At 45.1% G+C, this 26,648-nt stretch overlaps 1 protein-coding gene across 1 annotated transcript in view; it reads right to left on the reverse strand.

Annotated features, from left to right (window-relative positions):
• The window catches only part of PDK1 (pyruvate dehydrogenase kinase 1), a 148,522-nt gene that overhangs the window by 10,295 nt on the left and 111,579 nt on the right, over positions 1 to 26,648 (reverse strand). Inside the window, exon 10 of the mRNA XM_085645290.1 lies at positions 13,343 to 13,456. Coding sequence (XP_085501416.1) covers positions 13,343 to 13,456 — 114 coding nt within the window. The remainder of the gene's footprint in view (positions 1 to 13,342; positions 13,457 to 26,648) is intronic.

Here is a 26,648-nt window from a genome sequence, read left to right on the forward strand (position 1 = left end):
AAAAAGAAGAGAAACTAAAAAGATACTATACTTAGCCAAGTTGCAAGTGTCTATAAAAAAGACGTTTCCAATTCTTTGTGAGCATTGAAAGAACAATGGTATCTATGGTACCTAGGGAAGGAGGGAGCGTGTGCCAAGATTGGGTCATATTATTGGAAAGGCATTAGGCTATGGCACACTTATTCTTGAATGATGGAGGTTTGAGAACAAATTCTACTGTGAAGAGACACTTGGGCCCATATTTATCAAAACTTCATGCAATGCAACAAGCCACCTTGCTGCGCTGTATGAATGGGCAGGAATGCACCGTATTTACCATTATACGGCACATTCCTGTCCTTTCCTAGTACTGGAGCACTTTTAGCTGCCTAGCGCCAATGCAGGCGCCTCTGTGTCACGTTGCAAGGGTGAAGCGTTGCAGACAGGATTGTTTTTGTGCAAAAAAGGGGCATTTTCCTGCACCAAAAAAAAATCCACAGAGGCATTTTCCTCTTTCTAGAAATAGGAAACAATAAGGAGAAATAAAAATATTTCTCCTCGTTGTGCCTCTGATGGGGAGGCATACAATTCTGATGAATTCCCAGGTCTACCAATGTTGATAAATCTGGGAATGTGTCCAAATCCATGGATCGATGCGTGGGAACACCCACACTACACCGATGGCACGCCTCCCTGCCTTAGAGTAATGCAAGGCAGCAATTTGCGCTACCATGTGTTACGCTAGATTTATCAAGCCACTCAGGGCCACGCAAAGGTAGCCATGTGTGGCTTGATATATCTCATTTAGGTTTTTAATCACTCTTGCACCCTCTTGTGTGATGTAAGGGCGATTTAAAACCTTGATAAATAAGGGCCTTGGCTTCCACACTATTTATGCTTATTGGTCAGGTACAAAGGAGTGGCTGAGTGTATGGTTTGTGAGTGATGAAGTTGGTCTTGTAAAGTATTCTAATTTCAATGAGAAGCAATTGTAGCATAAGTAAAGCAGGTGATGTTGATGATTTTTTGGCTTACAGTGACAAAGCATCCCCCTGCATGCAAAACTGCCAATGGATGTGCAGCAGGTACAATTTGTAGTCTGTTCAAGAAGAGGTTGCCATAATCACGTCTTAACTAAACAATTGATCCAACAATGATCTTGGGGTCTTTTCCTGGGATTAATTCTGTCCGATTTCACACAATTGTCACATCTGGAAGTGTGATTTTCTGAGCCACAGTATTAATTTGTGATTGGAGATTAAGGGTACCATGCATCAAACGAAAAACCGGTCGCAAACGGGCAGAATCTGCCCCTTTGCGACCTGTATTTTTGCATTTGGGATGCATCATCCCAAATGCAAAAAACTGCAATTTAAGGAATCGCAAATTGCGATGCCTCAAATGCAATGCATGACGACATTTAAAAATGCGATTTTGCTATTAGGGGACGCAAATCACCATCAAATGAAACTTGGCGGTAATTTGCAAAAATGTTGAAAAGTTCCTGGTTACACACACACACATGCCCTTGGGGCATGTGTGTGCACAACATGGGTTCACATTACAATTTCAGGGGTGCAACAGGGTATCCTTTTGGCACCCTTGAAATTGCATGCGCAATTTGAGAGTACCTAATGGATACTCGCAAATAGCGCATGCAATTCCCATTCATTCCTATGGGCTTGTAGGCCCATAGGAATGAATGGGAAGCCATTCCTTAATTGCGAGTCGCAATTTGCGAGTCGCAATTAAGGAATGTGTAGGAATCGCTATTTTTTTAGCGATTCCTACATGCATAGGCTTTTGCGATTCCATAATAGCGATTCCTTAATAATCGCAATTAAGGAATCGCAAAAGCCTACCTTGATGCACATGGGGGTAAGTTTTTTGTTAGTATAAAATTCCAATGATATTGCTTTATCTATGATAAAACAATTGTAGTCAAGGATAACGCTGAAGTTGTTAAAGGATTGAAACCTGAATGTGTAACCGAGAAAAGGAGAAACTCAGTCGAATAACATCTGAGCCCTACAGTCTTCGAAGACATTAATAATGGTTGACCATTTCAAATGGGGCTGACAAGTTACGGGGGACAAAACAAGAATTACCAGTGATTAGAATGCAAAGTGATCATTAACTACCTGAAGCAAGGACACCTCTGTGATATAACCCTGTCTGAAGCCCAAATAGAATTCATTTAATTTCAGATATGTTGGTTAAGTAGTGATTCTACTGGCTAATTATTGGAGGGCAGTCTATGTGGAACTGTGTCGGATGACGGGCTTGGATCTCCAGCCCACCCCACAGATAGCTCTGCTGGGCTAGGTTCATAATATTCCTAAGCCACTTCATCGATACACATCTATTGCATTGCTGTTAGCCAAGAGGGAGATAGCAGTGGTCTGGGGGAGCAAGCTTACCCCTACTGTTAAAGCCTGGTTAAATAGTCTAATTTATTGCAACACAAATAGTGACCTATATTCCTCCACACTGCTGGTTACCTCTAGACCTAGAGACGTTTGGGGTCCCCTGAAAACCTACCTGTAAGACTTGGAGCAGTCCTCTCCCCCCCTTTCTCCGGCTGGGATAGTCCTTACAGGGGTGGGGTGAGTTACTCACCGCCACCCAAAATACCATTTAAATACATAAGGTATAATGTTCAGTTGCCAGTCACAAGCAGGGGGGAGGGTCAGAGACGGAGAGGATGCAATTTTGATGTGACGTAATTAAATGTAAATTGTGTGTTGTGCTGTATTTCTTTTTGAAATTTTGTCGAAACATGAAGATATACCTATGGATATTGTTTGTTTTTTTGTATGTCAAACTGGTAAATAAAGTTAAAAAAAAAACGTTGTGATTCTACACAGTTTTCAATGATGTTTATAAGGAAAGGTAATCACAAGAGAGAATAGAAGTTATTTGGTGGCAAACGGCCACTTCTAAATTTTTTTTTTTGCTTTATTGATTAGTTTTTCGATAATATTCTGCCATCATCTCAGTATGAATTCTGGGATTTTTTCCCTGCATCCCTGTACCAGAGTGCAAAAAGTGCAAAGACGCTCTGGTGCAGGTTATTTTCTTCTTCGACCTCCTTCAACTCTTGTGGCACATTCAGAGGTGTGTCAGGTCCATGCCATCCTGCTACTTTTCTCTTCTGCAGGAACTTCACATACTCCTTCTTATGCTTCGAGTGCTGACGTATGGCTGATGCACCAAAGGACTTGTGCCTTCTCATGCCCCTGCTGAGCTTTTGGTCACATCACTTGCAGATGGCCCAGAGTGCAACAAAATATGGGTGCATAACTCTCAGACAACTGAGAGCTTCTTCTCCTCTCCACTATCCCTAAGGCTTTGGACTTTCTCTTTCTCCTCCTCTGGAATGGCAGAGGCTGGTCCAAATATCTCTGCTTTAGCTGACTGAGTCATAGTTGTTTGCAATGGAGCTGTTAGACCACAGAGTCTGTACTTGAAAAAGAAAAAGGTTCACTATATTTGCCCCACTCATATTTTACTGATGGCAGTCTCCACCTAAGTAGATATTTCTATGAAGTGAAAATGAACTGTTTAATCTTTAATGTCCCCGAAGTGTGTTCATAGTCCAGAGACTAGATTTCTAGGCTGTGAACGCTATGCACCCAAAATGGTGCCCATATTTTATGACCTCAGTACTGAGCCAGTTGACTCAGTACCACTGGTATCATAGTCCATGGTCTCCTTAAAGAGGCCCCGGACAACGGATCCCATTTTGTGTGTAGTGAGTCTCTAGCTTTGATAAATTGTCTCTGGATTGCAAGGCACAAACATTTAAAAAAAATATTTTGACAAATATGGGAGCTCTTCGGCGGTCCGCTCACTAAGGCCTGGGAGTCACCCTGCCCGCACTCATGCAGCCTCTTTATTTTTGGTATAAAGGTCTAACCAACAGAAATATACCGATATCCCATGCTGAAGCATTTGGCCGCTTGCTCTGAAGCTCTCCATTTTTCCCTAGAGGGTAAATCTGCTTGCTTGCTGCCTTTGCAACAGTATCTTGTTGCAGCAATAGAAGTGATGTCCATGTCTTTCCCTGAACTTCAATCTCAGTCGCACTGAAGAGGAGGGTCACAGAAAACCTGAGAAACAGGCTTAACAAAGAACCTCAAACGGAACTTACCACCCTTTCTCATATGTGCCAAAAATAGTTTGATGTCTGACCTGGACACATCTTTGTTATCATGCCTCCTTTACAGCCGGGGTAGTGCCGTGCTCTATACTGCAAAGCCTCCATCGGCTCAGTCCTTTGGAACTCTCTTGGGGCATAGTCAACGCCTGAGAAAAGCAGTGGGAGGGGCCTCCCACGAAGGGCGGCCCCTCACAGGCCATTACCGCAAGTGTCGTTTTAGTCTGGACCACCGTGTAAAACAGGACAGCCCCAAATAGAAAAGCTCATTAATGTCCCAGAACTTGGGGACATTAGTTATATTATTTCTGAATCACCCATAATACATTTTTCAGAAATAGCACAGGTCACCATAGATCCGCAACGCCACCTTAGCATGACAAGCCTGCTGTCAAGGAACGTTATTTCCTCCAAAGTTGCTCCACCACACGCAAGACACATTCATGAGAAAAATGTTAAGTAAAGGCTTAATATTCAAGGGACAAATGTCAGAAATCGATTCAGCATGCTTATGGAGAAACATAATTAATGAAGGTGGGGGGGTGGAGGGCAAAGCAAAGGAAGAGAGAACGAGGAATGTTAAAAAAGGGAAAGAATGAATGGGATACGAGAAGAAATGGAGGGGAAGGAAGAAGTGAATAGCAGAAGAGAGGAAACACAAAGACAAAGAAAGGAAGAAAAATGGAAAGCACGCAAATGTAAGGAAGATAAAAAGCAATAGAAAATGCAGAGAATTGACTTAAAAGGGAGATGTGATAGTAAGTAAAAAAGAAAATGATCAATAGAAACAGAAATAAACAGAAGGGGAATAAAGAAATATAAGAAAAATAAAAAAAGGTGAATGACAGACGAAGAAAGAAATTGTAGATAAAAGGAAGAATGAAAAAAATTAGGTGATGAATAAGATTGCATTTGCAATGCAAAAGGTCTCGCATTTGTGAGAGTTTGAGCTATTGGCATTGTAAATGACAATGACTTTTATTTATGCGCTTGAAAACCTGCAAGCTGTGCGTATACAAGCACTTTGTACTTGTAGTCTTTGCTTATGAGAAGCAAGGCAGGCAGTCTCTTTTACTGCCAGCCTTGCTTCTCATAAGCAAGGACTATGCGTGTTTTCAAAACAAATGAATAAAAGGCATTGTCATTTACAATGCCAATAGCACAAACTGAAATGCGAGACCTATTGCATTGCAACCGGAAGTCCCCTCCCACCTGAGGGCTCCGTTTTCAGATTCTTTCCGCCCATGAAACTATAGAGCGCTGCTAATACCCTGCGTATCTGGTGGGATTTCACCATTCACTGCTCATGAGGTCGTGACTGGAGGTGTACGTTATGCTCTAGTGACAGGTAGTGCAGCTCGTGTGCATTGCAGGTTGATCACAACAGATGTTTCCAGGGCTCCGTTGGTAATTTTCAAAGGATGGTAGGAGGAGCTGCTCACAGTGTGGAAAGTGACCCTCGCACGGCCATCTTCCTTGGTGCTAGCGCCTTTGTGCAAGGCTGGGGGAGGGGGGGTAGCCACAGCTACCCCAGACATGCCTTTAGCTACCCCCTGCACGTGCTTTATTCCCACACTACTCCTGGCACTTGGGTGAATTGATACCATTAATGGGGATAACTTCAATGCATGTGAGGGGCTCACAGCACATGACCCCGCCCATCTCTTCACCTACTCACACAGGTATGTGGCGGAGAGGATTCTTAAATTCATGTCTACTCTACAAGCAGCAGCTGAGAGGCGCGCACAGTTTAAGTCTAGGCGCTAGTGTTCTTTCTGCCCGGAAACTGGGGTGGAGGAGAGCTCCGACTCCCGTGTTTTGTGAGTTTATATGAACATGTAATATTATAAAATTAAAATACGTTTATATTGAACCTTATGGTTGTTTATTTACACATATATTGTGCTTGGTTGCCAAAAGAGGCAAATGAACATAAGCATGCTGGGTAGTTGAATAAATGCCTTTATTGTATTAAAATAAATTATATAAATTAAATAAAAATGAAAAAAATATTAAAGCAAGGTATTTATTATTGTGCTCAAGATTTTCGTATGTTTTATACCATAAATGTATGTATTCATTCATATCTGGTAGTTGGATAAAATAACTGAATACAAACTTTGATTAAAAAACGACGTTTTATCCAGATGGCATACTTTTTTTTTTTAACCAAAGTTTTTGTTGCATGTGTGTATGTAAGTATGTTTGTGTGTCTGCAAATTTTGTGCACAACATACTCGAAAGCATTGGGTCTTGCTACTCTGCGAGGTGCGTAATTAACAAATAAAAGTGTGTGTACGCGTGTGTTCGTGTGCATGCGTGAGAGACCACGTGAATGCGTTGTCTGATCGACCTGTGTTCACATGGGTGTTGTGTGAAACAGCCTGGAAGAGAAGAAAGACCAAAAGTGAAAACAAAGAGAGAAATTGGAATGCATGGGAGGAGAGAGAGAGAGAGAGTGAAAGAAAGAAAGTGCACGAGAAACAAAGTGGAGGAAGGGATAGGAAGAGGGAGCGCTAAATAGAGAAATAAGGCAATGAAAAAGTGAGGAGAAAGAAAGAAACGTACACGTCTATGAGCGAGTGAGATATAGAAGGAAGGAAAGATCTACGAGAAAGGAGAGGGAGAGACGAGATGAAAGAGAATGATGAAGTGGGAGAGAAAAGGAAGTAGAAATAACAACAAGAGATGAGAAAGGAGGATAGAGGAAGCGAAAGAAGGGAGGAATGCGTGTGTATGAGTGTGCGCGCGTGAGAGACAGTGAAATGATTGTGGACTCACGGGAGCGTCGGTTTCAGAGTGCACAGACAGTTCAGAAGTGCACTTGAACCTCTGCCATAAACCAGTGTGGCGTTTGCCTTGTCTACTTCCGGTCGTGTTCTCAGCCACTGACTCACTCCAGACCTAATAAGGACTAGTACTGCTCGCATCCCGCGGGGATAGAAACAAGCACTGGTCTGTGCCAAACTGACCCCTAGTGTTAGCGGTGGTGGAACACGACGCAAGCCTCTCAGAGAAGGGGGGCTTGAGCGTGAGGCAAGGACACTACGTGCCAACCTCAAGTGCCGACACGCCCATCGCCTCGTGAAAAGGGAGAAGTGAAGAGAAGCAGTGCGCATGACGATCAACAGACGATAAGTCCAGTCCGGGTGGGCGGGGCCTAAGGGAGACAGGTCGGTCACCAACCCCACTTCCAAAAGCAACCCGACGACAATAGATCTCGCAGAGCGAGCAGCGCTGCGACGCTAGGCAAGACCTAAAAAAGGTGAATGACAGATGAAGAAAGAAATTGTAGATAAAAGCAAGAATGAAAAAATGAGGTGATGAATAAGAGATAACAAAGGAAGGAAATACATCAATAAATAAGAATTAAGAAAGAGAGAACAATGGACATGGGAAACGAAAAACAAAGATAAAAAGGATTGGAGAGATTGAAAACAAGTGTGAGAGTTTAACAAGCATGAAAGTTAGCAGAGAGCAGACTGTGAAAGATGGAGAGAAATTGAGGTACTCAGTGTAAAGTGGATGAAGAGAGATAACAGAATGAGTGGAGAGATGGCATGGAAAAAGGAAGGTGACAGAGTGATGTCAGGCACAAGTGAAACAAACCAAAACGAGACAAAAATGAATGAAGAAGAGGGGCCAGCTGAAAGGAAAACTGGGAAAGAGAAGCAAGAGTCAAGTGGGGTGATATAAAAGTGTAAGTGATAGAGGAAGATGGAGATGATACGAGTGAGTTATAGATGAGGGAAGTTAGAAGATGGGAGGGTTCAGAAAAGGAGAGATAGACAAACACTGAGGTGTAGAACTACACCATAATTGTGCAGGATAGATCAAAATGGGAAAGAAAAGTTACACATATAATTATTGGTCAGAAAAAGAGATGGTGAAAGATAGTCTGCATTGGGTAAAGTTGAACGAATTCAAGACATCCAGGTGAGAAGAAAAATAAAATGGAGATGAGAACGACAGAGATGGAGGAGGGAGAGAAACTTGGAGACGCACAGGTAAACGCGAGACAGTGAGAGACAGATGCCAGGCATTAAAAGCGGTACAGTTGGTGTTAAGAGGAAAACTGGGAGAAATAAGTTAATAAATGATAATGTAAAGGTGCAAAGAGAAACAGAAGAGAGAGTAAAACTAGCAGAAAGGAGGAGAGCGAATAACAGGTTTGGATTGAGGAAAGATTTGGGAGATGCAAGTGATAAAACAAGACATGGAGAGAACATGGGATAGAGGTGTGAAAATGAAGGATGTTTTGAAGGTGAACAAGAAACAAAGAAACAGATGTAATGAGGACAGAGGTAGAGTTAAGAGTGAAACAAGGAGAGAGAACAGGACAGAGTTAGGAAGGAAAGCTGGTAAAGATAAGATAGGTGTCAGACCCCATTCAGGGGTCACGGGGAACAGGGGCTAAAGGGCCACGATCGTGGTGTTTGGGGTGATTTGTCCTTTGTGCCCCAGGCGAAATCCACTATGTCTCTGCAAACAGGGCCAAGTATACCCTTTTGGTCCTTAACTGTCAGAGTAGCCAGGGCGAGCGGTCAAAGGCGTCTCAAGAATGTACTGTGGAGGGCAGAGACTTAGAACCCAAACAGCCAAACAAGAGACACAATACGTCCCTGTCCAGCCAAGTGATTGTCTTTTAGTGAAAAGAAATAACTTTAATATCACAGCAGACCAGAACAGTACATAACTAGATTAGGGTTAGGACTACAAGGTTAAACAATCTCACCCAAGGGCTCTCAACAAAGTGTCCTCTGGCCCAATCTACTGTGTCCCCAAGGCCAGTGGTGACTTCCCAGCAATTAGAATTCAGGCAAGATTAGGCACAGGGTGAGTTCAGTAAGTGTTGTTGCATCAGCAAATTGTAGGTCAGCCTGAACAGTTCTTAAACCTGTAGAATCTCACCATCTGGACAGATTCGAACTGCAGGATTGTCTTTGTGTATCTGACATACAGTCCTTCAGTGTTTGGAGGGCAGGCTTTGTGTTACCAGCTCAGCAGAGGCATTTTACACAGCTTGGTACGAATGTCAGGTGACATGGTTCATGTTCTCTCCAGTGTCACATGACCATGGCGGTGAGTTTGGCCCTCTCTTTCTTGCACTATTGTATGTATCAGCGTGTCAGGCTAGACTGATGGATACTCATTGACAGTGGTGACCTCTGGGCGGGGGCAGATCTCCTGCTTCAGCGGTTCCTTGGGGATTGAAGGTTTTTTACATTTATTTTTTACATGGGTCACCACTAGAACCATAATCTGGGAGGCTGGACACCCTTTGTGACTCATGTCGGTCCTGGCGATGCTCGCTCTTGGCAGTTGGCTTCTTCTGGGTGTTCCTTACACTGGGAACGTTGCGGAGCTTATTCTCCTGGACAATATCTCTTCCTGCAGGGACAGGCACTCCTCTCTGAGCAGGTAGGCATGCCTCTTGGCAGACACACAGTGTTTCCAGTACGTTATGCAAGCTTGAGGGGGAGTTCCCCTCACCTCACCCTCTGCAAGACTGCCTGTCAATCAGATACCAGGTCCGGTCTCACAGCAGTTCTTCGAGTACTCTGAGGAGTACTCCCTTCCTTGGTCAAGAAACATATCTTGGAAACGGATCCGAGTGAGTTGGTTTGGGTCCCACTTTTATGCTCCAGACAGGGAATGTGGATCTACTGTCAATAGCCCTGCAACCCATTTGGAGTGGTTCCCTTTCAAATGTAATTTTCTGGCTGTAGTGCAGACAGCCTTTGTGCAAGGTGATATCTCTCGCAGCAAGTAGCGATGATGGTAGAACCAAGCAGAAGTAACCAAATCATGGACAGAATGAAGTGTGAAGACTATGCATCTGGCTGTCATCAGCTTTCCTGAGGTAGAAGTCAGGGACAGACAAAAGCCAAGGCGTTGCCCAAAAACCTTCTCCACCTTTAACAACAGAACATGCGGTCTCAGCCCCTCTACCCTATCATCTACCAAAGGGCAGTGATCAGGAAATCTAATCAACAATCCCTTGCAAAAAGGTCCTCATATAATTTGTAAGGGTAGCCCTGTCTCCATCCTCCCTCAATTTATGTAATGTTATGTTAAAATATTTGTAGAGCGCATGGCTGAGCCAGCAACGGGACGTCCCAGTGCTGAATCTAGCAGAGTGGATGGCGAAGGCCGCTTAGTGATTGGAAAATAGCCAGATCTTCACAGTCCTTCTAAAGATCCAATGGTCGGATATACTATGGGCAGAGAGAGAGGGAGAGAGGGAGGGAGGGAGGGAGTTCCAAAGGGCGGGTGCCAATGCTCTGAACGAGCGTCCACCCGCTCTAGCCCTGCGCATCCGAGGTACTTGGGCCAAATGCAGATCTGCCAAGCTCAGGGCCTGGGTGGGTGCGTAAGGGGAGCACATATCGCTCAGAATCTTAGGGCAGAGGCCTGAAAGGATCTTGTAAAATGGTACAGAGAGTTTTAAAATAAATTATCAGTTGATGCGGGCAAAGGTCAGAGACGTGACAGTACTTAGGGAGTGTGAACAGAGCACGGGCTGCAGCGTTCTGAGCACGTTGGAGCCTTTTGGTCACCGATTTATTAGCGCCGAGAAGCAGCACGTTACAGTAGTCCAATCTTGACAGAACAGTAGACTGGACAATCAGCTGTCGGGAGTGAGCTTAGAAAAGTCCCAGAATGGGTTTTAGACCGCGTAGCAGTCCAAAGCAGGTGCCTGCCACAGATTTGGCATGCGTCTCAAAGGAAAGGGTGCCATCTACCCACACTCTCAGGTTCTTAACCACATGTTTAGTTAGGGGGGGTGCTCCAAGAGCAGAGGGCCACCACTGGCTGCCCCAGAGATGAACGTCTCTGCCTACCAGGAGGACTTCTGATTTGTTGGAGTTCAATTGGAGGTATTTGTCAGCCATCCATTCAGAGATGGCATCTCAAGCCATGGTAAACCATGGGCCACAGAAAAGTGATCTCACTGGTCTCAGCAAAATACTCACCTTGCACACAGTCTTATTGTCTCATTTGGTTCACACATGCACAATATATATACGCACTCGAGATGCATACAGAATGTCAGCGCAGGGGTCTGGGTGCCACAATGAAGCAGAACTTTTAGCCGAGTGTGCCTGGTAGGCCACACTGCTCTCAGACACAGAAAAAAAGGTCTGTGTAGAACTATAAGTTTGCAAAACATCAGTACACTGCCACCACTGCTTCAGGTCAACAACCCTATGTGTCTATACACGATTCTAGTCTGTCCTGTCATTAATTTAAGCCAAATCAAGTAGAAGTTGTCCACAGTGGCAACGTGGAAGTCCACAAGACTACATTTGATGTGCAAGCCAACACATGGTAATATCTATTACTGAAGGATAAATCTGCTGCTGACTCTAATCTGTGAAACAAAGTCACTTTCATTGGTTATAGCATACTTATTAGCCCAGGCCATATCGACAGCACAGTCACATTTTTGCAGTACCGCTGGAACACAAAATATCCCATTCTCACACGGAAGGCTGCGTTGCACATTCTGCTTTATGGTTTTGCAAATAACCCAGAATGTCTGACGCGACTTGAGCATTCAAACAACATGCACCTATAATGAAAGTGCTCTGGCATCGAGTGACAGCAGCCTTACATATATTTTATATAGCCACGAGTTCTCAGAAGTAAACTGTGTTTGTTACAGTTCAAAGAGATGTAAGTACTTACAAGTAGAAAGTATTCGCCATCAGTGTTAGCGCAGTAGGTGCTGGACATATCTACAAACATACGTTTCTTGGTCATTCCTTTGGGGGATACTCACAAGACTGTTTTTCGCAGATTCAAAAACACAGAGATGGAAAGTTGCCTAAATTGCCTCAGATGTAAACTGAATCACCACTTGGCATTGGCCGACAAGGAAACCAAGGCACAGTCAGCTATATTTTCTTATAGCTCAGATTTGGGGAAGATGACCAGGGAATTGCATTGAGGTGCCATGGACTACATAGCGAATAGGCCATATCCTGCCCATGCGGTACCTTACGCAACAGGACATAGGTGGCACTGCACTAGGACTACTTTTTCTCCATAAAAACTAAGAAGAGGGCACTGTGCATGACAAAGAAGAAAACAGTTGTTTAGGTCGAGCCTGGGCAGCGCATGCGGTGCTCTGCGAGGCTTGCTGTATTAAGGTGGGGACTTGAAGTGCCGCCCACTCTCTGCCCATATTTTTCATTGGCTTGTGTAATTGTCCACTGTAAACTGTGGCTGTTCATTGGTCAATAGGCTTAGTAGTCCCTCCTTAGTACCGCCTTGTCTCATTTTGTAACCTGCCATGGCCACACCCCCTGTTACCTGCGTTGTTACTCCCTAGGCTTTAAGTACAGCCTCCGAGCACTATTTTCTCAAATAGCTTTGTACTGCCTGATGTTGCAGGCAGGACATGCTCTCTCCTAATGCTTTTTAAAAAATTAAAAATTATAGCACAGGCGCTGAACGCATTTGCAATGCAATAGGTCCCGCATTTATGAGAGTTTAAGCTATTGGCATTGTAAATAACAATGCCTTTTATTTATCGGTTTTAAAAACAATACATACATAAGTAAAAAGCATTGTCATTTACAATGCCAATAGCTCAAACTCTCATAAATGCGAGATCTATTGCATTGCAAATGCTTGTTAAATCAAGGGGTGGGGATAAGAATGATGACATTGAGGTCTCCCCTTCTTGGTGAATGTATTTCATTTGAATTGGCACATCCCGCTCAAAATGACCACCTAAACATTTTTTCCGTATGGGCACACATTGTTTTAAAATTTTCTGCGAAGTACGCGCCCCACAGAGTGTACAGTAAACCACAATTGTGTAAAACATGAGCATCAATGCTGGTTTTCAATATGCCTTTCTTAACACTTGGTCTCCTGATCATACTGATTTAAGCTTTTTTTTGCTTTTCCTTTGATGTTAACTGTATTTCTGAAACTCCGACAGATATTGTCAAAAGGGTGGCAGGGTAAAAGTATACACATATCCCTGGTAGGAAGCAGAGTGAGGATTTGTGAGTCTTCTCCAACGCACCTTGCAAGATGGCAAGCCAAAACAGTACACACCCTGGAGATGCGAAGGAAGTGAGGGGTCTAGTTAATCACTAGCCCATAGTTTACACCCAAGCAGTGCAGCATTCGCAGAAAAAACACTCTTAGTTTCCTTCAAATTCCAATGCATTATGTGATAGTTACCTTTATATATATTGCTGCATCAGTTCCATAACCTTCTAAGGAATAAAGCTTCAGATCGCCTTGAAAGTATCGTGCATATAACCGTGATATTGGGAGACCGTAACCAAAACCAGCCTAAGTTAAAGAAAGAAGAATGTGTACATGAAATACAAAACCTCACTTGCATAAATAAATAACAAGAACACAAATATAACGTAACGCGGCTGCCCATTCGTTGACGCAGGGTAATTATTTTTACAAAGTAAAATGCATCAAGAAATGTGATACTTTTGATTAATACAATCGTGCATGGTCACAATACACCACAAAAACAGAAATGAGCAGAGCTGTTTGTGGTTCCTAACTTAAAACTACGCGTTAGCCACAACAATCACATCAATCACTCGAAGAAGAGTGTCCCTGATCTGCAAAAACTGAGAAGCAAATGACTGAACCCTGTCACTGGATTTCACTCAGTTGTATATCTGACAATGTTTGGAGTAAAGCAAGAGCTCTTGTCTAATCATTCAAAGCTGCTAATGGGGGATGTGGCTTCCTGAGCCTGGACACTTGGAGACCTAAGTTCTGACCACAGCTTTTCCACTTCACGAAACAAAAGTGATTCTTGGCGAATCGTTCCCAATGGGCCTCAAAGTTATTGAGGCGTATCATGTTAGTCTGCACCAACAGTGCTGTTCAGATTTCAATATTGATCCAATCACTGTGCAGTTTTTAGGTCTAGCCTACAGACAAGCTTGAGTTGTCTATTGGCGAAGACCTATTGAGAACAATACAAATACTTAACAGTGGGTCACCGGTTGGTGTTCTTGTCAATCTCATTTGCCTGCTTCTTAGTCAGTGGTTTTTCATTCTCTTTGTCCTCCCCCCGGCGCATCACTTCTTTACTGTTCTTTTGACTGGGATCGTTCCATTGCTCTCATTCAGGAAGCTAGCTTTTTCCTTTCAGCACTCCATGGGAATGCATGCGTTTTCTTGCTCTCTTCCTTATCTGCTGCTTCAATCCCTCAGACTATCCCTAATGCACACTCCATGGTGCCCTCTACTCACCCCCACCTAGCTCGCCCATGGTTTCTCCTACCCCTCCCCGACATTTTTTGTGCTTCTGTTTCTTATATAATTTCTCTCCCCCCACCTCAAGCTCCACTTTTACTTCCTCGCCACTTATTCTCTATTTCTACTCTCTGAATTAAGTTAAATACATTGATTTTTTGGAAGGCCTGGCAGGTGCAAATTGGTGATGAGGTGCTACTTTTTTAAAAATGCACTTTTGTGTATGTTTAAATTAATTATTTTAATTTACAACTCCAAGATTGGCGTCCACCAGCTTGAAACAGTAAATACAAAAAATAGAAACTGCCTCATGCTGCAAGCAAAAGCATTTGTGGCGACGCATTTGCACATGTACGTCATCACACTGGGGCGCTGTAGCATCATGATGCATGTGTGAGCACACAGAAGTAAAAAAAAAAGAAAGAAAAAAGTTCTATGGCATATTTGAAGATACTGCATAGCATTAGAAAAAACATTGTCAAAACCAATAGGTCAGCAATGACAACCAAAATGTGAAACCTACTAGCTGTGCCAATCTTTGTCAGTGTTGTGAATGGATCGTTGCAGGATACACGCATCTAGCAGTGTTTACCAGATAACAAAATGTTTGTTTTCAGACCTCATATGCTGGTATTCCCAACCACATCAGTTAGAATTATTGTTAATTATCTAGTTCTCTCTTGAGGTCCACATGCGTGATGGTATACTCTCCTTTTTCAGGGCTGGTTAGAGTTGCTAGTCATGATAAAAATGCAAAAAAACATTTTCAAAGCCATCTGATCTGACGTTAATGAATGCATGCCAACACAGGAATGCAAAATCGCTGCTTGCCTGCGTTAGCAGGTTAGCTCATTAAAGCCCCGTAGACAAAGAAGAAACCAGAACTAAACACACACTGTGTGCACTGGGAAAGCAAACGTGTTGAACACACGGAATTACAGTGTCTGTTTCTTTCTGTATTTCTCTCGATTTCTGGCCGTTAGTATGGCTGCGGGGAAGGTGTGAAGTTGTGATAATGCATGGAGTGTGTTTATGCATATGTGCAATGTGAACATTGGTACCGAGTAGTTATAGTGTGACGTGCATTTTGTCTGTGTATTTGCAGAGCGAAGTGTATTTTGTTATCACTCTCCGTCTGAACTTTATGCCGAATGAGAAAGTTGACCTCTGGAATTTACAACCTTTGAAAAAATAGGCTCGTCATTCCTGTGATAAGGGGGGAACTTGCGTTTATTGCCACCAAGCCATGCAAGGCCAGGAAAAGTTATAACGTAACTGGGAGTGTTGTTACTCAGATGTCACTATAAATTACACAGGAGGTTTGAACAGGCTCTTTCATTCTTGATACCAAACATTTTATTATAAAATGATGTGAATGACCTGAAACATCTGCTGACAAATGTATATTCTTGTTAGTTAAAATAAATGAGTAATCAATTAAACAGTAAAAGCATTTCTTCAGTAGTAAACTGTTACCATCAGCACCAACTCAACTCGCCCCCACAACCCACCATGGTCTCCCTTTTGATAGCTTAAAATGATAATTGCACATGTAGAAGAGAGCAAGAAGAAGCTGCTTCTGTTTCTGTGACAGAAATAAAAGCATGATCACAATGAAGGCTCCCTTGCTGTCAGACCTTCACTTCCCTTGGTTGGAGAGAAAGGCAGCGTTCATTATAGTCCTGCACTTGTTTCTACCTGAAACACAGGCTGAACAGGAAGGGAGCCTAAATATAGTCCTGCCTAGAAACAAAGATGTCCTGTAATGAAGGCTCCTTGTAGTCCGACCAAGTGAAATGAAGGAAAGCGAGCCGTACATATGGTCCTGCATTTGTGTCCATGTGAAATGACGGATGAGAGCTTAATAGTTCATATTCAGAACATGCCTATGCCTCCCCGCTGATAAATTAATGGGAGTGCGGGTTTTGTTTCCATGAAAGTAGGATTTAATTTAAGGCTTGCTATCTGACCAAATTGCTGTATAACAAAGGAGATTTAATTATATTCCTGCGTTTTTCCTACACGAAACAATGGTGGCAAATGAAGAGAACTTTCATTTTGGTCCTGCTGACAGGCACCAGTGCAAGAAGAAAGATTGGATGGTCAAATGTTTTCAAACCAAATGAACGTGGAGAATAAGCCTGCAATTGTATTAAGCTGAAGCAGGTTCTGAAACATTGCTCATGTGTGTTAATGTGAAGCCGGGGGGGGGGGGGGGGGGGGGGAGGTAATGTTAGGGTCTGGTTCGCATCAGGCACTACAAACACACGACGAATTGCCACAGATTCATGCGCTTCACGGAAATAGATTTCTTAGATTTTAAAATAACAGACTGAATTTGATTGTAGGTGGGCGATTCCAAATAGTTTTGAGGTGTGAACTCGTCTTCATGCAATGCCAAGGAAGCCCTCCATAGAAGGAGGAATGGTTCTCCGAGCAGCAAATAGAATGAGGTGGACAGGAAATGGGCTCCGAAGGAGAGTACTGCCGAACGCTCTAGTAAACCCCTGCACTGTCAAGCCTAAAAAACATCAAACTTGGAAACAAAGTTAACCAGGAGTGATGTAAAGTGTTATTATTCTAGAAAAGGATGCTGATGGATCCATCTAAATATAGCATCACTCAAGCAAAAGGAAGCTCAAAGGGGCTAAAACTCCACTGATCGCAAGGACTGAATACTTCTAAACTTCAGCCACATGAAAGAGCGTGTTCTTCAGGTAATTTGTCATTTTTATGTAGGTTTTAATTTTTTCATTGTTACATGTCGGCATAGGTTCATGCATGGCACATTCAGAAATTCTGAAGCAAAATATTGTAAATGTACCAGCAGAACCGCTAAAAATAAAATATAAGTAGTATGGTGAGTCCAAGAAGCAGTAATTCGGGACCCAACTCATTCCTCCCATTTAGCTTCAAGAACTCCTCGAGAAGCACAACTTCTAGCATGATAGAAAATGAGGTTTCAGACCGGATGAGGCCACAGAATCTGCATTACTCTTTAATAGAAAAGACCAAGCAATAAGCAAGCCCCTGGAATTCAGCTGGAAATCTGTTTGAAATGGGGGTCCCACAAAGTTCGTCAATTTCACCTCAGATATCCAACGTGCGTATGACCCCTCTGGTTTCAATCAGTGACACTTATCAACTTCAATTTCAACTGTATGCCGAGGACTGCCACAGTTTTCCTCCAACCAAAACAATTTCCCTATCTGTATAGAACACGCATGAGGTAAAGCTTTCTTTGCCTTAACGGAGATAAAACGGAAATCCTTATTGCGCAGGACTCAAACCTATCACATGGTTGGTGATCCTCAGTCATACTCCAGCTGCGACAAAAACAATAACAAATCCTGGGAATCATCTTCAATAGAGAGATGTCCTTTTTTTATTTTTTTTAAACAGGCTTTATCGATATTTTCCTTGTCCACCATATATTCAGACAGTAATATCGTATGCAGTTAAGATGTAATACAGTATTGGCATACATGAGCATTGCTAGACATTTTATGTGGAACCACTGGAAAAAAGAAATATAAAGAAACAAATGAAGACATAACACAGAACGAAAAAGAACCGGCTGCGATAGAAAGCGTAGGAACAGTGTCTTTAAGGAGTGTCCAGATCTCCATCTACTATTTAGAGGATACAATCCCATTATCAATTGAAGACTATGTCCATAGAACTTTTTTAGGTGGGGGCAGAATGTCTATGTCCAGTGATGGGGGTTGCGATTGGCGTAGTCAGGGTAATGCCTCTGTAATCTGCCCAGCGTTGCCATATTCGTATATGTTTTTGAGGGCAACCACAAGCTTTATAAACTGGCTCCTCCAACCCCAAGCAGAAATTCAACCCTCGCTTCAATACCCCTAATAGGGGTGGAGATGATGTCTTCCAGGAGCGGGCACTGTTGCGTTTAGCTACAGTCAAACCCAGAAACAATAGATGTTGTTTATATCTATTACCCTCTACGTCCTCAGTAATGTGCAACAACCTAGTCGTGGTGTACTCGGTATGACCCAACCCAGCAGGTCAGCCAGACATCTATTTACACCCCTCCAAAACCGGTCAAGAGCTTGGCATGCCCACACTGTGTGCAAAAATGTGGCCTCTTCCGCTCCACAGCGGAGACACCCCGGGGAGGCAATAAGACCAGCCTTGTGAAGCCACAGTCGAGTAAAATATGCCCTATGTAAGTATTTCAACTGTATTAAAAGCAGGCGCAACGAGATAGGAGCCCCTCGAGGGGACTCCAACGCCTCCCTCCAATCATCGTTGTCGATAGGGCCCAGATCTGTTTGCCAAGCCTCCCTAAGGGGGTCCAGTGTTGACGCGCTATGAGTGACAAGTGTTTGATATATTTTAGATATTTTGTGATCAGTCAAGTCGCCCAGAAGGAGCTTCCCTTCTAGTGGACTGAATTCAGGGAGGGTGGTGAGATTTAGTAAGTAATTGCTTGACGAAACTGTAGTATTCTTCTTGACGGTCTGAACAAGATTTGAGAGAGAGACCCCGGAGAACGGAGATACAGATTCAGTCCCAGCCCTGGAACCCTTGTAGCTCTTGCAGCTGTGGAGGAAGACTATTATGCCATAACGGGGCCTCACCTGTCAGGCAGTACAACCATCCTATATGGCGAAGAGATTGATGCCATAATGTCAAGACCACCCTGGTAGCTGCAGGAAGGGCACGAGAGCTGGCCCGGTCATACAAATATTTATATAGGGATGGATCGCCCAGCAGCCAATGCTCCAGTGCATAGGCCGGCTCATCCCAGGGGCAATACCACCAATCATTAAGAACCTGCAGGTGAGAAGCTGCATAATATGACAATGTCAGCGGCAACAATGCCCCTGCAGTATGTAGAAAGGAAACATGTGCGAAGCGCTATTCTAATTGCTCCTCCAGCCAACAGGAACCCATTGACCATTGTGTTCAATTGCCTAAACCATGTCTGTGGGATGGGATAGGGGTGGTTGTGCAGTTGATATAGGAGCTGGGGGAGGGATATCATTTTAAAAATAGCCGAGCGGCCGTATAAGGATAGGGGACAGCCCACCCACAACTTTAATTTCACCTTAACCCGGACGAGGACCGTATCAATGTTGCGTGCCCTAGACATCTCCTGCCGATCGGTTATGAAGTCCCCCAAATATGTCATGCCATCCCGAGTCTGGGAATGGTCCAATGCCCACGTGTAATCCGCCGTGGACCCACGCAAAGGCCATAGCGTAGACTTGTTAATGTTCATAAAGAGCCCTGAGGTCTTACCAAAAACTTGCATGATTTTGAGAATGCGAGGGCCCAATCGCCGAGGGTCAGTCAAGGAGAAGAGGACACCATCTGAGTGTACTGCGATTCTCTCGGAGACCCCGGCAGACAATTCGAAGCCACTAATCTTGGCGTCCATTCGAACCCACATTGCCAACGGCTCAATGGCCAGCGCAAATAATAATGGAGACAACGGGCACCATTGTCTGGTACCACGACTCATTGGAAAAGGTGAGGACACCGGAGGCAGTTAGCCCATGGTACAGTATGTGAATGTAGGATGTAAATTTGGGGCCAAAGTTAAGACGCTTCAAAAGGATAAATAAGTATATCTAGCTGACTGAATCAAAGGCCTGGTCAATGTCGGCCAGGAGGAGGGCTGCAGGGTGACCAAAATGGTCCAAGGCGGCTATCGCCTTGTGGACCCAACGATTGTTATGGCGTGTGGCAAGTCGAGGCATAAATTTGGCCTGATCTGGGTGGACCAGGTCAGGGAGATACACCAAAAGTCTGGTAGCGAGTACTTTGGCTAAAAGCTTTGCTTCTATGTTTAATAGGGAGATTGGTCCATGGCGTTCTGGCGGACGCCCCGGTTTTTGGAACACGACAATTTCTGCATCCCTCCAATCTGGGGGGCATGAATGTTGTCTGGGCGGCTTCCTGTATAGCCGGAAGGCAGTGCGGTCCCAGTAGGGCCATATAAGCTTTATAAAATTAGCAGCAGGGGAAACCGTTGGGGCCTAGCGCTTTACCCGAGTGCAGATCGGCATTAACAGTGGTCAGTTCCTCCAAGGATAGGGGAGCTTCCAGCGAGTTATGAGCCTCATCGGAAAGGGCCCGCGGAGGGAGGTCTACAAAGAACTGCTCAATCTCGGAGGCATCAAGGGCCTCCTGGGCCATGTATAAAGATCGATTGTAGCTTGCAAAGCCATCAGCCAGTGCCGCTGGGTCATCACTAGCACATTTGCAGAGTATCGGAGTACCGGAAGTAGGGTATGTGCCTTTGCTTGTTGGCATAGTCTAAACAGAAGTTTTCCAGACTTGTCGCTCCACTGATATATTCTGCTCTAAGTAGCGAGCCATGCCCCCCTCATGCCGCCTCCAGCAACACATTATGATACTGCTGCTGAAAAAGGCGCAGCTGTCAGAGCGCCACAGCCCCATCGTCACCGCGGGCCTGGTGTTCCATGGTCATAATTTGCGCCTCTAACTGAATGAACGACTGTCTGCGCTGTCTACATTGAGCAATGCAAAAACTAATATCAACCCCGCGCAGTGTGGGCTTCATGGCCTCAAACAAGGTGCACGCCGAGGTCACCGATCCTTCATTGTGAGGGATATACTCGGAGAGCGTGCCATGGATTTGAACACAGTATGCTGGATTCTGTAAATTCCAGGTCGAGAGCTATCATCTGAAGAAGGGCAGGCATGGGCCTATCAGATGGTGGATGGCCACTGGGAAATGGTCTGACAAACCCTTAGGTAAGATCGCAGCCGCCAGTACCCTGTAAAGTAAAGCCTTTCGAACAAATATATAATCTAGCCTAGAGTATGAGGTATGGGTGTAAGAGAAGTATGTGTCGCTAGCATTTGTGGGGTTGTGTCACTGCCATGTGTCCACCCATCCTACCATGTTCGCTAGGGTCTGCAGCTTGATTTCAGGGGTCCCGACGACTGTCCCTGCCGAGCGCCATCTATCAATGACAGGGGACATGACATCGTTCCAGTCGCCACCAACCACCACAAGCCCTTCTGGAGAGCCCCCCAGGCCCTCACCATGTGGTCCAGGAAGCTCTCACCAAGGGGCGGAGGAGTGTAAACGCTGTCGAGGACAATACGTTCCCCCGCCACTGTCCCATGCACAAAGACGTAGCGGCCATTTATATCAGCCCACCTCTGTATCAGTGTGAACACGGCTCTGCGGTGGATCAAAATGGCACCACCTCTGGACCCTCTAGAGAATCCTGCATGAAAAGTATGTACGAAGCTGTATCGGGTTAAACAGGGGTTTTAGTGCCAAGCATGTGTGTCTCCTGCAACAGGAGAACATCTACACCGATGTGCTTGGCCTGTTGAAGGACCGCACAGCTCACTATGTGTAGTTGCCCCAAGGAGTGTAATATAGGCCCTGTCGTCCTAGTATCATGAGAAAATACATCGTAGTATCAATTAAGCCTGGACTAGATAATTCTAGAGACTTTCTAAATACGCAGCACTTAACTAAGAAAACAAAGCAAACCAAAACAGGCATGTAATATGTCCTTTTAACCTCAATTAAATTCAATGGTCAAAACCTATACCTTCAAACTAATGATGTTCAAGAAAATAAGCAATTTCCTCCTTCCCCCCACAGAACTAACATAAGCGCGAATTCTTTCAAGTCTGTACTATTGCAACAGCGTCTGCGCAGGTCTAAAGAAATTTAAAATCCAAAAACTGTATTCAAAATCAAGGCCAGAATTTGTCTCAACCTCATTAGGTTTGAATTCAGCTCACCTACCATAAAGTCTCTGCATTAGCTCCAGTGGAAATAGGGTAAATCTCTAGATTCCATGTATTATTTACAAGGCACTACATAAAATAGGGCCTAAACACCTTCACACTACAACCTCTCCTTCCCAACCTATTAAAATTAGGGGTGGGTGGAATTTGCGTAATCGCATTACGCAAATCTCCGCGAAACGGTAAAAAATCTCCGCGAACACGCAGAAATTCCGCGAACACGCGGAATTGCTTGTGCGCGATGCTTTTTTCCTGTTCACAATCGCTGTTTGCGTGCTCGGGGAGAAAAATCTCGTGAATACGCATTTTGAGAACGCGAACAAGCAAAAAATTTCACGAAGTCGCGGAAAGCAGAATTTTGGGCAATTTCGCGTTCTCCGCGGAACGCGAAATTACCCAAATTCTGCGAGCGGAACGGAATTTACCGCCCAGGCCTAATTAAAATCTAAGTTCAGCCAAGGTAACTCAGCAATTTAGTAAAGACCTTAAAGCCAGCCTTTTCAGAGTAGTCTTCCACACACCTACTACTGCCTACGTCCAGGCTAAATAAACATTGCAATATAATATCTCACGCCTTCAATTCATCCTTGGTTCCAGACCTACTCTAGTTATAGACTGATTAAGATCATCCAAGTTTTTCCTTTGCTGTAGATACTTTCTATGCTTGGGATCTCCTTCCTTACATGTTATAGTTCTTCAATACCTCTTTTCTTCTCTAACCTCTCCCTCCTGTATTGTACTCTGAAATGGCCATTTGGCAGCATGTAAGCACTCTATATAACTCCAAATATGAATAAACAATAAATAATTCTCAGCAGAGCTTTGGATGGGACTCCCTGCCAGGAATAAAGAAAGTATCAGGTTTAACCTGAATAATGAAACAAGAGGGCGAGCTGCTGCAGGCTGTTCCTGGTACTTGTGGAAGCCGGGTCTATAGCAGCAGGGACACTACAGGGTGGGCCACTGTCAAAAGGGTCCCGCTACCAACTCTAAGGTACAATAAAAGAATTCCTGTGGCTAACTTTATTGCCTGTGAGCTGTCATTTGTTAGTGGGTTTGAAGGAGAAGTTCAGATTGACACCCGTTTCAGCATTCTTTCACATTTATTGTGTTGTCCCTTCCCTGCATTTCGTCTCATGTGGAGGATTAGCTGCCAACATGTGTGAGTGGTTCACAAGCTGCAGGTATCCTTTTATTCTTCTTCCTGTGTATTTCAGTGTTTGCCCCAGACCCTCAGACTCAGTTAACCTGCTTTTGATATTTCCTGATCTGTGCGGTGGTAAGAGATTTACCATATTACCTGCTGCAGACGATGTTGCATGCTTTGCAAATCGTATAGTAAATTTTTCCAAGGTAATGATGTTTGTTGACTGTTAGTGATTATTGGTTGAACTGCGGCGCAGGACTGATGGCCGAAATCTAAGGTCGAGGTCTTTCCTGAACTGGAGCAGCGTTGGGCTTTGCCGGAGGTGGAAGGGGAGGTCGTTCCAGGTCTTAGCTGTGAGGTAGGAGAATTACTTTCCACACACTCTGTTCCTTTAGAAGTGTGGGATGGTGGCCAAGGAGAGGTTGGCTGACCGGAGGTTTCTCTTGGGGGCGTGGAAGGAGAGACGATTGTTGAGGTATTGTGGTCCGATGTTGTGGAGGGCCTTGTACCCGTGTGTGAGCAGCTTGAAAGTTAACCTTCTTTCGACGGGGAGCCAGTGGAGATCGTGGAGGTGTTGGGTGATGTGGTTATGCCTGGGGATGTCAAGGATTAGTCTGGCTGTGGTGTTCTGGACAGTCTGGAGCTTGCGGAGGAGTTTTTTGTTGATTCCAGCATAGAGGGCATTGCCGTAGTCTAGTCTGCAAGTGATGAGGGCATGTGTGACGTTTTTCTAGATTCGGAGTGGGTGCATTTGAATGGTTTATGGAGTATGCAGATGGTGTTGAAGCAGGCTGAGGAGACGGCGTTCATCTGGCGGTTCATAGTGAGCGATGAGTCCAGTATGATGCCGAGGTTACGTGCATGGTTTGTCGGGGTGGGTGTTGGCACGTGGGCGATCCATTGGTGGAGGTTGCTTGCTGCAGTTTTGGGGTCTGGCTTGATTGGGGGTGGAGTGCTGACAAGGGCGGATATGAGGTGTTCTTGGGTGACTTTGTTCCAGCTTCTGCGTGGGATGCGGAGTGCATGCTTGTGTGCGCTGGGTTTTCTAAACGAGAGTGGATAAAGTGATGGACAGTCCAGATCAGTCCTGTGGTGTGGCTGAAGGAGATGCTGTTTCCTCCTGCGAAGACTGGGTTGAGTGTGCCCTGCTGCATGAGTGGGGGCAGAAGCAAGTTTCTTCAGTTCTTTGTTGGTGAGGTTCTCTAGGAGGGCGGTGGTATTGGGGTCGTCGTGGTTGGCCAGGTGGAAGTTTAGGTCTCCAAGTAGTATGTAGTCTGTGGAGCCGAGGGCGTGGAATGGTATGAGTTCGGCGATGATGTAGGTGAACGGAGGGCCAGGGGGTCTGTAGAAGAGGGTTCCGTGGAGCATCGTTTTGGGGTTGGTCTGGATCTAGAAGTGGAGATGTTCCATGGTGGGCGAGGCGTCGTCCGGGTCAGTGGTTGTCATGCGGAGGGAGTTTTTGAGGGCGATAGCGATGCCTCCTCCTGGGCATGTAGGGTGGTCCTCTCGCAGTATCCGTGGGGGATGGGGGTTGCGATGTCTGGTGCAGAGCTGGCGCTGGTCCAGGTCTCTGTGCGGAAGGCGACGTCGGGCATGTGACTGTTGAGGAAGTCCTAGATTTCTATGGCAAGTCTGTGTAGGGATCAGATGTTGAGGAGGATGCAGTACAGTGGTTTGTGTGCGCTAGTGGCTAATCCGGAGGTGGGTGAAGGTGCGGTGGCAGTGTCAGCAGGAGATCGGGCCTTGGGTTTTGCCCGGTGTCAAAAGCTGGCAGTTGTTGCTGCGTCCGGGTTAAGAGTGTGTAGAGTGCTGAGGTCGTACCGGCGGCGGGTCGGGCGACCAAGGTCCTTGGGGCTGGTCGCGGTCGATACCCAGACGGGCGCAGACAGGCTTGCCTTTGGTGCGCCAGAGGCGCAGTGGCCGCCATTAAGTAGGGGTCTGGGAGAGGAAAGTCAGCTGGGAGCTACACGCTGGGGGAAGGTGCTGCGGGAGCAGCAGCGGCGGGAAGCACGGGCAAAGGATCAAAATAGAAGCAAAACAGAAAGAGCAAAAAGAGAAAAAGGGGCACAGAGGACACTGAACAGAGTGGAGTAGCAGAAGACCAGAGTGTTCTTCCACTAGACCACCAGGGATGATGCGCAAACAGGAGCCTGCGGGTGGAGGAGGGCCTCGAACACCTACCTGGCACAGAACTCGGGCTCAGAGGGCAGTCCCTCAATGGTGGAGCTGCACGGGGGCGAGCAGTGACACAGACCAGGAAGGTCAGTGGTCTTGCTCTTCTTGCTGCGCAGAGGCTGCCATTAAGTAGGGGTCGGGTCGGGTGGTCAGCTAGGAGGCGGGAGAGACACGCTCGGGTGTGGGGGGAGGGGCCATGGGGGCAGCAGCTAAGGGGAGTGTGGACAAAGGATCAAAATAGAAGCAGAAAAAGCAAAACAGAAAGAGCAAAAAAGAGAGAGAGGCAAAACAGAAAGACCAAAAAAAGGAAAATGGGCACAGAGGACACAGAATAGGACGGAGTAGCAGAAGAGCAGAGAGCTCTTCCACTAGACCACCAGGGATGATGCACAGGCTGGAGCCTGCTAGTGGAGGAGGGCTTCGAACACCTACCTGGCATGGAGCTCGGGCTCAGAGGGCAGTCCCTCAACGGTGGAGCTGAGCTGAGCTGGGGAAGAGCAGTGACACTGACAAGGAGTGTTTGAGAAATTCAAAATAAATCCAGGAAACACTTGCAATTTTTTCCATTCTCATTGCCCTTTTTTTGTTTTCTGAATTAAGCAGAGTGTGAGGAAGCCCTTTTGGAAGCTCTGGTATTAACTCTACACCCCTTAGAAGCAATGTACACCAAAGCACATTCTAGACTGTAAGAAGAACAGGGCTGGAATACTGACCAGCAGAGTCTGTTGCTAGGAAATATGTCACAGCCTTAAATATCTTTCCTATAAGGCGTGTGCAAAGAATGATAAGCCCTGGGAAACTGAAGGCTTTTGTGTGGTACATCAGTGCAATTGCAACAGGGTGACAGCAGGAAGTCGCCAGACATAGGTCTGGCCAGATGGGCATGGCCAGAAAAAAAAGATGATGATGAAGAAAGTGTTGCACATGCACTAGGGTAGAGCAGTAGAGTCTATACAACGGACGCGGATTTGTAGCAATACATATTGAGTGCACAAGTCCACAGCACTTTGTGTGCATTGGTGTAATGTTTTTGGAAAATGTAAGATATGTTAACCTTTGCCACACGTTAGGGGCACACTCCCTGGTGTTGCTCTTGTGCACATGAAATCCTAACAGGTTAAATTTAACATTACATAGGTAGTGAGCAAGCAGGTAATGCTCATG

Source organism: Triturus cristatus, chromosome 3_1 (genome assembly GCF_964204655.1).
Source record: "Triturus cristatus chromosome 3_1, aTriCri1.1, whole genome shotgun sequence".
Taxonomy (NCBI): domain Eukaryota; kingdom Metazoa; phylum Chordata; class Amphibia; order Caudata; family Salamandridae; genus Triturus; species Triturus cristatus.